General features: G+C 35.3%; 1 protein-coding gene across 1 annotated transcript; it reads right to left on the reverse strand.

The window, feature by feature from the left end:
* Positions 1-9615: 9615 nt before the first annotated feature.
* Positions 9616-14961, reverse strand: LOC136217633 (putative pectinesterase 63). Its single transcript, XM_066004244.1, has 5 exons — positions 14887-14961; positions 11311-11859; positions 10300-10506; positions 9965-10212; positions 9616-9784 (listed from the first exon to the last, which is right to left on the reverse strand). Exons 1-5 carry the CDS (start codon positions 14959-14961, stop codon positions 9616-9618), a joined length of 1248 nt encoding a protein of 415 aa, XP_065860316.1.
* Between the last annotated feature and the right edge of the window lie 340 nt (positions 14962-15301).

Consider the following 15301-nt stretch of genomic DNA (forward strand, 5'->3'; position numbering starts at 1 on the left):
AAAAACCGGAGAGACCCGGGACCCGACGGTCCGGCCGGGAACGGGTGTGACCCTGGGTCTCTATAATTAGGCGGGATGCTGGAGCGGTTTGGGGAGAAATTTTAGGCGGGCTGGGCAAAAAATTTAAATGTATGGCGGGCTGGGCAAAAAATTTATGGCGGGCTTGAAAATAAAATGGTGGGATGCTATAATCGAACTTGTTCACAAATTTTTTGTATATACATGTATTATAATCTGAGTGATCAAGAACCAATGTAAAATTTCTCAAAAATTAAGCTACATTGTGTCTAATAATGGAAAAAATCGGATTTAGAGAGGAGGACCTAATATGCAAAAAAAAATTTAGAAATTTGTATTTAAGAATGACTTAACAGGCTACAAAAATTTACGGATTTAAGAAGGGCCTAATAGGAAAAAAAAATTATAATTTTGGATTTAAAAAAGGTCTAACAGGCAAAAAAAATTAGAATTTTGGATTTAAAGAGGACCTAACAGGTAAAAAAAAATTTAAAATTTTGGATTTGGAGATACCTAACAGACCTGAACCAATTTATTAGCACCATCAAAATTTCTTGGAGACCGGGAGCTGGAACTACCACAACTTCAAGTTTTGTGGAGACAAGGGACCAAAACTACACCTGGTCATGGTGATTCCGGTTGCCGGACCCCCTCCCTGTATCCGCCCCTGACCACAATCAAAGTTTAGCAATTTTAAAATCCTGAAGCTAGAGAAGAATCTCCTTAACACTTCAATTCCTGAATGGTTGTTCAATATTAGCACCTTATGAAACTTCAATTCAAATTTCAATCCTTGAATTGATTCCTGAAACACAATTCCCTCTTCTCACATGTTCCATTCCTAAAATCAAGCATCAACCTCTAACTTTCACCTCTTCTCACAAGTCCAGTACTTGTTTGTTCCTAAAAATCTACTAGCAACTGAATATGATTTGGCAAGCAAAATAAGCACCAACCCTAAATTACTTAACAATCAGGACTAAATTTTGATGGAGTGAGGAATCAAACCTCAAACTTAACAAGCAGACATCCAACTCTTTATCACTTAGACCAACCATCATTAGCTAATTAAATTAGTATTAAACTTAATTTTTTTTATTGTAAGAAGATGAATGAGGAAAGATTGTAAAATATCTTTCTCTGTAATTCTCATTAAAGAAGAAAGAAGAACAACCATTACAATATATAAGAAGATATAAAAGCAACATGACAAAATAGGAAAGACGGTTACATGTAATAAAAATAACAAATTGCACATGTAGAATAACAAATTCCATGAGGTGGCATTCAGTCCTTGGTCGATCTCCAACGGCAATAGGTACGGTGATTCTGATGCAAATGGACAGTGTGATGAGCTGGTGAGGGTAGATGAGGTACGACGGGGTGTATGGTAAGGATGAGTGAGATGTTTCTAGAAGGTATTTGAGAATTGAGGGTTACCGTTAGGAACCCTAGCAAGGGAAATTGAAATTGGAAAAAATAGAAAACAGAGAGAGAGAGAGAGGCAATTGGGGCAATTGATCTGAATTCATTAGCCTCCCTTAAACTTGACTTGGTACAGATTAAACAAGCCAAGTTTGGATAACAAGAAACGCAGATGGGGCGAATGTTGAGCTTTGGTGAACAAATCCGCTAATTGGAGCACTAAGGAGATAGGCATTAAGCGAATTATGCCTGACTGAACTCGTTCACGGATCACATGGCAATCGATGTCTATGTGTTTTGTCCGCTCATGGAACACCAGATTTTGTGCAATGTGCTGGGCCGATTGATTATCACAAATAGCAAGGCCGATGGAGAGTGTACGAGAAAATCTCGTAACAGGTTTGTAAGCCAGTGCAATTCGCAGGAAGTGGACGCCATGGCATGATATTCTGCTTCCGATGATGATCGTGAAACAGTATTTTGCTTTTTAGAGCGCCAGGAGATAGGGGAGATGCCAAGGAATACCACATAAATAGTGAGGGATCGACTGGATTCTGGGCAGGAGGCCCAATCAGAGTCGCTGAAAGCCTGAAGTTGAAGTGTACTCTCAACAGGGAAAAGGAGACCTAGACCAATTGTGCCTTTGAGATATCTGAGCACGCTGTGTGCTCGAAGAAGATCATCAGTAGTTGGATCAGATAGGTGCTGAGACAGTTGATTCACAATGTATGAAAGGTCTGGTCTGGTGTGTGTTATGTATAGCATTTAGCCAATCAATTGGCGATAGCTAGTAGTGTTTGTGAGTGGTTCTGCTTTGGGGTTGCGTTTATGGTTTGGTAATGCTGGGGATGAGGCTGGTTTACAATTGAGAAATTGTGTGTCATGAAGCAATTCGAGGGTATATTTGCATTGGGACATGTGTAATCCTTTGGAATTTCGAGCAAACTCGAATCCCAGAAAGTAATGAATAGGGCCAAGGTCATTGATGCTGAAAAGTGAGTCCAAACCTTGTTTGACAAAGTTGATGTGCTACATTGAGTTCCCTATGACAATTACATCATCAACATAGATGAGCAGGACAATGTATGTGTTTTGATCAATAGCTGATGTAAACAGAGACGGATCTGATGTTGATTGATTGAATCCCATCTGTTTGATTGATGAAGTAAGCTTCTTGTTCCATTCTCGCCCTGCTTGACGCAAACCATAAAGTGATTTCCTCAACCTACACATCTGATTTGGTGTAGTGCCTTGGACTCATGGTGGGAGCACCATGTACACTTCTTCCTGCAATTCACCATGAAGGTAAGCATTGTTAATATCCATTTGTTCAATAAATCATCCCCTTGCCACTGCTATTGTCAACAGAACTCTAATTGTGGTAAATTTTGCAACAGGTGCAAATGTGGTTGTGAAATCTATTCCTTCTCTCTGTGTGAAGCCCTTGGCAATAAGCCTAGCCTTGAACATGGCTATGCTCCCATCTGTGTTGTATTTGAGTTTAAAAACCCATCTGCAACCAATTGCTTGCTTCCCTTCAGGTAACTCTGTCAATTCCCATGTATTGTTTGATTCCAATGCCACTAGTTCTTCATTCATGGCTCTCTGCCAGTTGAGATCTTGACTTGCTTCCTTGTATGATCTAGGTTATGAATAACATGTTGCATTTATGGCAAAGACTTGTTTTTCAGTGTTTAGATTTGAGTAGGATAGGTATTTGTCAAGTGTATATGTGGTCTTATATGGTGGTGGTAGTTGTTTACCCTGAATGAGGGCCACATGGTAGTCCTTCAGGTATGAAGGTGGATATTTGGGTCTGGTTGAGGTTCTGGTGGGTTGTATTTGTAGGAAAATAGACAAGTCTAGGCGCAACGGAATAATAAAATTTTATCTATTTTATCTATTTCCTTTTTCCAAGATCTGTTAATTGTTATTTCATATAAAGAGGGATAGAAAGTAATACCTTCGGTGAAGAACTATCTACGGTTGCAAACGAAGTGCCCACAACTCTTAATCCGTGTATCACGAACAACAAAAGAAACAACACAGAAAAAGATAACTAATCAGTAATCAACCTTAATAATAGTAATCGTAATGATTGCCTCTAACAGAAATCGATACGAGATCAAAGAGAGAGTAAGAAAGATTGTAATTAGCCGAGACGGTTGCAGAACGATTCCTCTAGCCCTTTTATTTAGTGTTGGCTGAATTATGGGGTTAGGGAGTCTATTTATAGACTTCTCAAAACCCTAATCCCAGTTGTATTAGGTAATTAAATAATTGGAATCTTATTCGGAATAGGATTCCTAATTAGATAATTAAATAAACACTTTACTATTATCTAAATAATAACTAATTATATTGTTAAGCCCAAAATATACCTAAAATAACATCGATATTTACTTCAGTTTTGTATGAAAATTATGTTGATTACGTTCATTCAGAATACTTTTACGTCAATATTTGTTTCTATTATGCAAGGTACTTAATTATTTGGTAAAATCTAAATAGGAGCTAAAACGGAGCAAAAACGAGAGGAAAATCATATTTACGAGCTAAAAACACGTGCAAGATCAGAAGACCGATACGAGGAGTTGGGAAGCAGTCGGGAGCGGGAACATAAGTCCCTGTCGCGACCGAGATTCCCAATATCTCGATCGCGACACGCTCACTTCAGCACCGGAAATACATTTTCGTCAGCAATCTCCCTCAAGCCCAGGTCGCGACTGAGATTCTAATAATCTCAGTTGCGACAGCGAAGATCCTGCACAGTTTTCACATGTTTTAATTCCAAACAACGTATCCGTTCATCCGGATAGAGGCATCGACATGTCGCTTCAAACATACCTCTTGGAATATTATAAATAGATGAAGAAGTTTCAGAATTAAGGTGGTGCAATGTTGATTATTTCAATGTTGTTATGTTGGTAGTTCTAGTTCATAAGTTTGGTTACACAAACTTGTTATAAAGTTACAAGTTTGTGTAAATAGTTTAAGACACAATATGTAGTTATTATTGTTGTCGTTTAGAGTTCAAGTTTGGTTCGAAGATAAGTTGCATTCTGGTGGTAGACGATCCATCTCTATTCCGAGATTCAACGAGAGGAACTAACGGCTGAAGCGCAAAAGGATTTGACAAACCTACGGAGTTTGAGGGAAAGATTGATAACCCGGAACTCAAAGATTTCGTCAAAATGCTATCCATGTTTTTTCTTCTCTGTTAACTTGATTCGATTTATAATCAATTAATAATATATCTTTTCAATTCAATATATTCTTCTATTGTTACTTTGATGTTACCTTCGAAGTAAGGTTCTGGTGTTTTCATTAAAACGTATACATTTCATATAATTACAAGGAAACTTAGTTGAACACTTGAAAGAATTAGTTTTTATGGAAGATATGATCGTTAGGTCGGCTTATCGGATATAAATACCAATTTGATTAAGGTAGAAATCTGCTATGATCCAGAGAGATTTCTACAGTTCAAAGCCTATTAATTGTGTTAATCGATAAATTGTTACATCTTAATAATCTTATCAAAGTTATAAGTTGTTTTCTTGCTTTGTGTAAACAAGTCTCGAATTCTACTTTAACCTAAACTTAATCTCTACATGTTGTAATCTTAACTGTAACCAAAATTAGGATTAGAAACCAATTTAAACCAATTTAAACCATTTCAAACCATAAACGTTTTCCTATAAACTTTGAGAAGACGAATGTAATAAAGACAATAAATTCTAACCAAATTATCATACGTTCCCTATGGGATCGATATTTTATTACTACAAGCGAAACCGTGCACCTGCGGAATTCGCCTAACATATATCTAGATAATTATTATTAAGTGTCTCACTAATTACATTTTCGTCCTCCGATTCCAAGTCCCATATGCGACCCATTAGGTTCTTTATTGCCACTAGCCGTATATATCCTTCGAAATTATTCATCACGATTAATTCCAACATATATATATAACGGAATATCGTCGCGAGCTGTTACTAGCAGAACCTATGATATTCCCCCAGAGCAATTAAGAAGTCAGGTTGATAACTGACGTTAACCTTTCTGTATTAGGTACAGTATAATACGATCCTTCATCAACTATATCCTGCCGGTCAATTCCTTATAACCATGGAACGTGTCAAGGTTACATATAACGAAGAGTCCGGTTTTATTTGTACAGGTTGAATTCACTCTGAAAGATAAGTTAAGTGAAATGTTCATTTCTACTCTTAACTCTATCACCTTGCAAGGATTTCAGTCAATTCACCATAAGCGGCCATTTGGATATATCTCCCACTTATCGGGAGTGACGAATGCTCAATCTGACATTAACTATTCTGCAATTACTTTGTGTGATACCCAACCCTGCTCTCATACACCCCAGGCTCTCACCTGTTGGATCGTGCTCGCACAGAATCAAAGTATCAGACTCCATAATCCAGAATCACTAATTAACGAATGTTTGAGTCCGAGGATTAGTTATACCTACTAATACCAATGAGATGAACAGTTGACACTTTTAGATAAATTAATCCATACTGTTATCTCAAGTCGGGTCCCAATCCTAATGAACTCCTTCACCGTATCCATGTAACTGTCTAGATATCTAAATATCTAAAGCTTGTGAGATCAGCTTTCTGTCTCGACAGAAAACATTGTTACATGCAAGTCTCAACAGTGATATGCCAACCCCTATAACATATTACTTGACTTGGGTTGATTTTAAGTTTATTGATCTTATTATAAAGTATAGTCTCACTTCATGCTTGTATGAATACTTTATAACTACTTAAATAAACTTAGGATTACTTTCTTTATGAAAGATTTGTGCCTTTATATATAGTTACATTTTAATGCTATATATCTGATTAAACAAATGATTAAATAAACAATTTATTCATTAATATTTATATCCTAAAACAATTATCTTTAGGACACTAAACTCTAACAATATTTGTTGTGTTTGTGTCTGATCATCAGGTGCATATTCCTTATCCAGGTGTGTCTCAATGTTTGGATTTGAGATGACTATTGTTTCTTGCTGTGCAGATTCTGCTTCCTCATTTTCATCTTCATCTTCTTGCAATGCATCATGAGATGCATCCAAGATATTCTCACTGCAGAATTGAGTATCATTAATTGTCTGTGGTTCTGCATATGGGAAGTTTTCTTCATGAAACTCAACATGCCTGGAAAAGAATATCACGTTAGTGGTTAAATTTAACAATTTATAACCCTTGATTCCATTCCTGTAGCCTAAGAACACACACTTCACAGCCCTGTCTGTGAATTTATCCTTGTTTCTGTTGAGAGTTGAGGCATAGGCTAGGCAACCAAACACCTTTAAATCATCCAAACATGGTCTGTGTCCATACAATCTCTCATATGGTGTGCCATTCTGAATTGATACAGATGGTAATCTGTTAATCAAATACACTGCATGTAAAACTGCTTATGACCATAATCCCTTAGGTAGACCATTCTGAAACATTATTGCCCTAGTAGTGTTCATGATATCCTGGTGTTTCCTCTACACTCTCCCATTTTGTTGGGGAGTTTCAGGACAAGAGGTTTGATGCATAATTCCAGTATGGGCATAGAACTCTTTCATTGTAAATTCTGGTCCATTGTCAGACCTAATGACTCTTACTTGCTTATTGAACTGTGTAAGGACATATTTGCAAAACTGCTGTAAAAGGGGTCCTGCCTCCCCTTTTGTGCTCATTAAAGTTACCCAAGTGTACCTGCTGTGGTCATCTAATATGGTCAAGAAGTAATGTTTGCCAGAAAATGATTCTCTAACAGGGCCTCAAATATCAATATGTATCATATCAAAAATTTCCTTAGCAATACTATTACTCAAAGCAAATGGTTGTTTCTTTTGTTTTGCTCTTTGACAAATGTCATAGGCCCTTTCATTGATTGAATTAGAAAAGGTACAAGGTAAATCTAGACTACTCACCCTTTTGTAAGAGGAATGACCTAGTCTTTGGTGCCAAACATTTAAACTGCTAGAAACTAATATAACAGCTGAACTATTCTGCAAATTAGGAAAGGGTTCTTCTAGGTAATAGAGTCCTCCATGCTGTCCAGCCAAGCCAATCCTCTCCCAATTTGTAAACCCCTGTAATATGCACAGTGATCCTGTTACAATTATGCAAATTTGACTAGTTGCAAGCAATTTGCTAGTCGAAATCAAGTTATACTCAAAACTGGGTATGCACAAGACTTTATGCAGTACTAATTTGGGGCTTAGCTCAACTGTACCAATGTAAGGCATAGGGACAATGTTTCCATTTCATAGGTTCACACTACAACCCTTGATTTTTGTGTATGTGCTATAATAACTTTTATCACAAATTATATGATCTGTAGCCCCTGTATCGATGATCCACAATGTTTTTGCAGGTTCATTTAAAGATGAGCTTAGGATAATACCAGAGTTCTCATTCCTGTTGAATGTGTTGATGCTACCATGCCCCTTAACTGTGTTGTTTGCATTATAGTTTGATGATGCCTTTGAAGCTTGCTCATGTGGCAACATGGAGATCAACCTTTGATATTGCTCCCTGGTAAGTGTGAATTGTTCTCCCTTGGCCTGTGGAGTGTATTGTGTATCCTCATCACCAGAGTCTACATCACTTCTTTCTTGTCCCTGTGTTGCTGCATAGTTGGCCCTATACTGGTTGTTGTTTGACTTGTTTCTATTCCCATATCCAGCAGGATAGCCATGTTTCTTATAGCATATCTCCTCTGTGTGTCATGTATTATCGCAATATGTGCAGACAGATCTGTTCTTGCTGTTATTCTTGCGATTTTGCTGTTTGAAATTGCCTTTGTTTCCACCTTGTTTGTTGTTTGTATTCACAAACCCTACAAAAGGAGTGTTTTCCTGATTCATTGTTGCTCTCTGATTAGTGAATCCGAGCTGTCTCTCATGCTGTATGGACAAAGCAAAGACCTTGCTCAAAGGAGGTAGAGGCTCAACCAGAAGAATCTGAGAGCAAATTGTTGAATAATTGTCATTTAACCCTTGCAGGAAGGTTATGACTTGATCTGCATCGCGCTGATCTCTGAGTTTCTTAAAAGCACCACAATGGCATGCTGGGTTGCAGCTACAGGTAGGCACGGGCTTGAGATGAAGAAGCTCATCATAGAGGATCTTCAGGTGAGTGTAGTAGTCTGTAACATTGTTAGTCCCCTGGCTAAGACTGTGTATTTCTCTTCTCAACTCAGTGATTCTCAATGAATCTGTTTGTGCAAATCTCTCTTTCAGATCTACCCAAACATCCGACGCCTTCTCAAGCCACCCAAGACTCTGAGCTATTGATGGTGTGATAGCATGGTTTATCCAGGATAAAACCATATTGTTGCAGCGTTCCCAGTAGGTATACATGTTATCTCCTCTGGTTGGTATAGTGATAGTTCCATCCACAAATCCATACTTGTTCTTGGACAGCAAAGCTATTTTCATGGTTCGAGACCATTGATGGTAGTTGGGTCCAGTGAGGATTTGTGTTACTAGCGAGAGCGATGGAGTTTCATTTGGAGGAAGATGATAGGGGCTCGTTGAATTGATTCCAGCCATTGAAGAAGGTTAAGAGAGCTTTAGCGGAGCTAATTTCACTCTGATACCATAAGAAGATGAATGAGGAAAGATTGTAAAATATCTTTCTCTGTAATTCTCATTAAAGAAGAAAGAAAAACATCCATTACAATATATAAGAAGATAGAAAAGCAACATGACAAAATAGGAAAGGCATAAAAATAACAAATTGCACATGGAGAATAACAAATTCCATGAGGTGGCATTCAGTCCTTGGTCGATCTCCAACGGCAATAGGTACGGTGATTCTGATGCAAATGGACAGTGTGATGAGCTGGTTAGGGTAGATGAGGTACGGCGGGGTGTATGGTAAGGATGAGTGAGATGTTTCTAGAAGGTATTTGAGAATTGGGGGTTACCGTTAGGAACCCTAGCAAGGGAAATTGAAATTGGCAAAAATAGAAAAGAGAGAGAGAGAGAGGCAATTGATCTGAATTCATTATATTGTCATAACTTCAAATTGAATTACAGAAATATCAAACTGAATTGATTAGTAACAGCCCTACCAATAGATAATAACAAAATTGTAGTTATCTAAATAAATATAAATATAAAAAACCCTAAATTATTCTAGAGGCTGGAGGAGGAAGCAACCATTTAGAAGCCTGAATATAACCCAAACTGAGAAAGTATCTAGCTTGTTTATCATCTAGTTGTTTGCTGTGTTTAGCTCGTCCAGCAAGAGTTGCCCCTCGTCCTGAGTTTTTATATTCTCCAAATAAGATATCTCTGCATTAAATAATTGTCAATTAAATTAGTTTATCAAACCAGATCCTGTGGTTTCACGTTTTTCCAGATCGGTATATGTAGTTTTTAACAAAAACAAAAAACACAGATACCATGATCTGTAAAAACGTGAAACTAGAGAACATTTATTTGAAATTAACTGTTAATAATTTATATTTGTACCCATTTTTCTCAGGGTGATCTTCGTTGAGCCAGGCTTCGGGTACAATAACATCAGTCATAGTAGTATATGCAAACACTACTTGAGGCAATTTTATCCATAATCTTCCTAAATATGTATTACCAGTCTTATCTCCGGTTACTTGACAATGTACAAATGAGTATCCCGAATCGTCCAACTTCGAATTCCTTGCTTGTGCTGTTATAATTGTTACGCCCGTTTCGTCATGTAACGCATGAATACGTGTTCGCTGCATTTCACACGTATCAAATAACTATCAATCAATTTGACTAAATTAATAGTACTCAATATTGATGTTGAGAATTAGATTGATTACCAAATAAAGAGATTTTCCACTTCCAAAAATGAAATCCATTGTGCCCTCAATGTAACAACCGTAGAAAAAATGACGGCCTTTATCATCACACAATGTGTCTTGAAATCCTAAAATGTTGCATTTATATATAGCTGCCTTGTCTCCTGAAATTCTTAAAGCAACGGCTTGAGCTCCACGCGTTTTGCTGTTTGGCCTTGGTGCCGTATTCTAAACCAACAAAAATTTATAACCAAAACATTAATATATAATAATCAAATATTCTTTAAACTCGAAATATTACAATACATGTCTCTTCTATCTGCATTGAAATTCATCAAATAAGGATTTTACCATGATTCGAACTCTTAACTTTTTAGTTTTAGCAACAATGATATTATATAAAACAATAAATCAACCCCAGTTATGGCCGAGCTAGAACAAAACATTGGGGTCAATAGACGAAATTTTGTTAAAAATTACATATAGTTTTCCGGGATAAACATCTGCGACGGAAAATTCCATCCATATTAGAAAATTCGTTGCAGATTCTAAATTAGAATGTAATGCCGACGAAAAGTTTACAATTAGCAACCAAAATTTCCGCTGTAATTACAATTTTTCTTTATTTTTCCTTATCGTGACGTGACCCCTATAAATCCTCCTTGACCCGAAAACATAAATTAATTTATAAGTGAGGTGTAAGAATATGATTTTTTGATTGAAAAAAATCATATTCTTACACCTTACTTACACATTAATTTATGTTTTCGGGTCAAGACGGATTTATTGGGGTCACATTACGATGAGGAAAAATAAAGAAAAATTGTAATTACCGCGGAAAATGTGGTTGCTAAAGGTAAACTTTTCGTTGGTATTACATTCAAATTTAGAAAATGAAACGAATTTTGTAATATGGTCAGAATCTAACACTGAATTTTCCGTCGCCCATGTTTTCACGAAAACGTATATGATTAATTATGTCTGAAAAACATGAATTATAATAATTAAGATAGATTTTATATATAAATATACCTTAATAATAAGATTAGAAGCTACGAAGTAATCAGACTCCACAGCCACAGAAGCACTATTAATAGTCCCATATTGCTTGGCCGTACCATCAAATTGCAAAGTGGTAAATTTACCAGCTCCATATAATGTAACAAAAGGCTTAGTTCTATTAATTATGATTTTCTCATTAAAAACTCCATCTCCAATATTTACAATTACACGTTGTTTATTTCCAGATGGAATGCTTTCAATTGCTTCCATGACCGTCTTAAAATCTCCCTTTCCGTCTTTTCTCACTTTGATCGTTCGACGGGAGGCCTCCGCCTTGTAGAGGAGAGGGTCTAAGGTATTTTTACGCTCTTGGTACGGCTTGATATTGCCGAGGAACCATTTGCTTACCTTCGTTTTTTCGGTCGGAATTGGCGATGCATCGTCGGAGTTAACTGTTATAGCAATTACAAGAATGAATAATATGGCATATTGGATACTACTAATGATGCAAGTCATTTTTGTTATTATGTTGTTTTGGGGGTGGATATTGTAAGTTTTTATAAGCAAGAAAAAAGAAGACTAAAAATTGTAGGATTAAGAGAATTCTTCGCTTTCATTACATATATAACATGTTTTTATGTATGGTGGAAAAAACATAAATATGCAGCATTCCATTTAAATCTTTTAAACTTCTCTATAGACACATATAATATAGGTTTTAAAATTTCTTAAAATAGGGTGGAGAGCTAATTAGGATTTAAAAGGAGAAAACAAATTTAACAAGCTGTAAGTATGATATTTGTTAGAGATTAATATAAGATATATGATTGTGCCTTAACTATAAGTTCGAGCTTTTAGTTCAATCAGTTTTATGACATGGCATCAGAGCCTCTAGGACCAAATGGTCATGTGGGGGTGTGTCAGAGATTAATATAAGATATATGATTGAGCCTTAACTATAAGTTTGAGCTTTTAGTTCAATCGGTTCCATGACAATATTTGGGGTAAATAATCAGTTGTTAAATTAGTACTCTTCTTACAAATGAAATTAAATTCTCTCTTAAGAATATCATCGAGATTATCATAAGAATCACTTGTATAAGAAATAACATTGTTCTAGCATCCTATTTAGAATAGAGTTATATGTCTGGGATATATCTGATCCATTGAGATCCAGAAAATATTCAGGAACCAAGGATTGGAACTGTACACCATGATTTTGAATCAGAAGAGAGATTTCAAGAAATGACAGATCTATCCACTCTATAAATAACCGAGCCCGATCTGGTGTATCATAAGGGATTTATAGGTTTTATTGATTTTTGTGTATGAATCAAAAGATAACATTTGATATGTTATCAAACTAATAACTATATTACATTATCTATTCTAAAAGCTCAACCGTATGAGAGTCTTAGATTTTGTGTTGATTTGTTAAACATACAAAAGAAAAACATTGAATATATAAGGGTGAATAGAACTATTGAGTAGTTTAGTCCCTAAAAAATTTTTTTACTCAAAACTTTTTTTACTCAAGTCAATCTAGTGTGCTTTTCAACATTTCAATCTAATGAGATTGCTTCAACTTCTAATTATTCCCACTCACAAACTCTTTTATCAAAGGCTCCTAAGAGCTTATGGCAAATGATATTTAAGTTAAGCAAAAAAATATCCACAGGGTTAATATGTGAGATAAAGATTAGAGCATGTAATATTAAATAGAAGTAAAAGGTAATAGCAAGGAAAGAAAGAAATTACTCAGTAGATTTATACTGGTTCGACTTTCTGCGTACGTCCTGTAATATCCGTAAATTTAGGGAGTGATTTTGCAAAATAAAAATTATAAAAGTTATTTTAAATTATATTAAAATAAGTGTATTATTTTAACATTTTATTATTATTATTAGCTATTAGTTATTATAATAACTTATATCAAATTGTTTATTAGTTATTATCATTATATTAACTTATGTCAAATTGTTTATTAGTATTATTATTATATTAGAAGGGTTGGCGGTGAAAAGAAGTTCTGTTTTTTTTTTTCCAGAATCAAAGCCCTTCCTCTTGCGCGGTCTTCGTTTTCCTTTTTCTTTTTATTTTAATTTCTTCCGTAACTCCTTATTCCGGGCACCATTTGAGACAAAAAATTTCACCATCAAATTCCTTATCATGTAAGGAAGATTTCAAGACCAATATTGCTATTTTTCTGATCGAAAAATATGGTGACCGGTGCGTGCGTTTTTCACCGACAAAGTGTTAGATTTCGACCTTTTAAGTGATTTTAATAGCGAAAGGAGCACACTTTTGGACTCTCCTAAACGTTGGCTAGCTTGTGGTAGTATCGGTTCGTGCTTTCGACAACTCCGGCGAATTTCCGACCACCGGTTTCCGGCGAAACTCCGATGAGCGTTCCGGACAGAATTTTAATCATTTCGTTTAGGTTCCAGTCTACATAATAGTGCTTCTTAATTCTTGGTATTAGGAGAATTGAACTAATTAGATTAATATGAAATCTTAAAGTATTTGGTGGGGTTATGAGCATTTTGAGTATACATTTGCATATATATTATTGTTTCAATAATAATTAATTATAGAAATGCATTTCTATAATTATAGGAGAGGAAGAGACGGGTGAGCAGGACCCCGAACAGTTTGATTAGCTTTTGAAACGAGAGGTAACCATAATTATAAATAAATAAATATATATATATATATATATCTACATAATTAATACTTATATACCTGTATACATTATAATTTATTCCAAAAAGGGTTATGTCTATATCTATACTGTTTTAGGAAGAATTGTTTATATGTTGTTATGCCTATAACTATATGTCAATAAATATATGTACATTCATTCCAGGAAAGTTATATCTATAACTTATTGGTATATTATATGTTGTTCATGATAATGTTAAGTATGAGCTAGTTTTTGTTCTGGACAATCAATTGTTGTGGTGAACCATTATTATTTAGTGGTATGGTTTTGCTTAATTAAATCGTAGAAGGTGCATATTATTTTATCACATATTGAATCATTACCTTACAAGGAAAATGTCTGTGGTTGAATGGAAAGGCGTCTCATTTTAGAATTTCACTTAATTAGCTAGCTTAAGTGGATAGGTACAATAGTTTGGAGGTTGTTGATACTGTGAATGTATACACCTGTCTTGAAAGAGGAGACGATAGGGTGTTATTAAATTTTGGATCGGGTTTGGTACTGCGTCTTGCAAGATTAGACGATAGCAGTACCGTTATAAAAGTACTTATATTGTGAAGTCTCAAGGTTGTGTGTCTTGCAAGAGTAGACGATAACGCATACCTATTTTGATGATAAAACACCATAGGACCATTATATATATATATATATATATATATATATATTACTTAAGTTTAGCTAGGGCCCTTAAAATAAATATAACTTTAGGATATTAGGCGTAGTAAAGAGTCTGGTTTGTGATATCATCTATTTAATTTTAATGATTACTTGACTGATCAAATATAATATATGTGAACTGTATGTGTGTGTGTGTATATATATATATATATATATATATATATATATAGATATTTACCATTATGCTTATTGAGTAGGCAGCTCACCCCTTGCCATGTTGAAATTTTCAGGCTAGGTTCAGAAGTTCTCCTATTTACTAGATTTTCAGGTTTTTCCTGCATTCAGGCTGGTAAGCACAACGGTCTTATTTCCATTAGCAAATTTTATAGACATTGATTATATTTATTATACTATTGGATTTGATTATTTGTTTAAATTTAAATGAATATTATTGACAGGTTAAATTGTTTGGTTGGTTATTTAATTCCTTGGTTGTGAGATTTTGATAGACGGTAATAAATGAGGAGCCTTTATATAGTTATGTTGGTGTTTTTGCTTAAATTATGATAATTGCTTGGTTTTCTATACGCCCCGGAACGGGGGTTACACGTCCAGTTCTTAGAATACATTCGTTTGAGCTTTCACTACTGAACTCTTTCGAAGGTAGAGAACAAAACTTTT

Source organism: Euphorbia lathyris, chromosome 1 (genome assembly GCF_963576675.1).
Source record: "Euphorbia lathyris chromosome 1, ddEupLath1.1, whole genome shotgun sequence".
Taxonomy (NCBI): domain Eukaryota; kingdom Viridiplantae; phylum Streptophyta; class Magnoliopsida; order Malpighiales; family Euphorbiaceae; genus Euphorbia; species Euphorbia lathyris.

Bases quoted from the DNA above. Each gene is read 5' to 3' on its own strand.
- LOC136217633 (XM_066004244.1), bottom strand. From the start codon at position 14,961: ATGCAGGAAAAACCTGAAAATCTAGTAAATAGGAGAACTTCTGAACCT. The intron at 11,860-14,886 runs GTGAGCTGCCTA...TACAATTTTTAG, and splicing joins AAATTTCAACATGGCAAGGG to TCTTCTTTTTTCTTGCTTAT. The intron at 10,507-11,310 runs GTATATTTATAT...TTGTTGGTTTAG, and splicing joins CTTCTAATCTTATTATTAAG to AATACGGCACCAAGGCCAAA.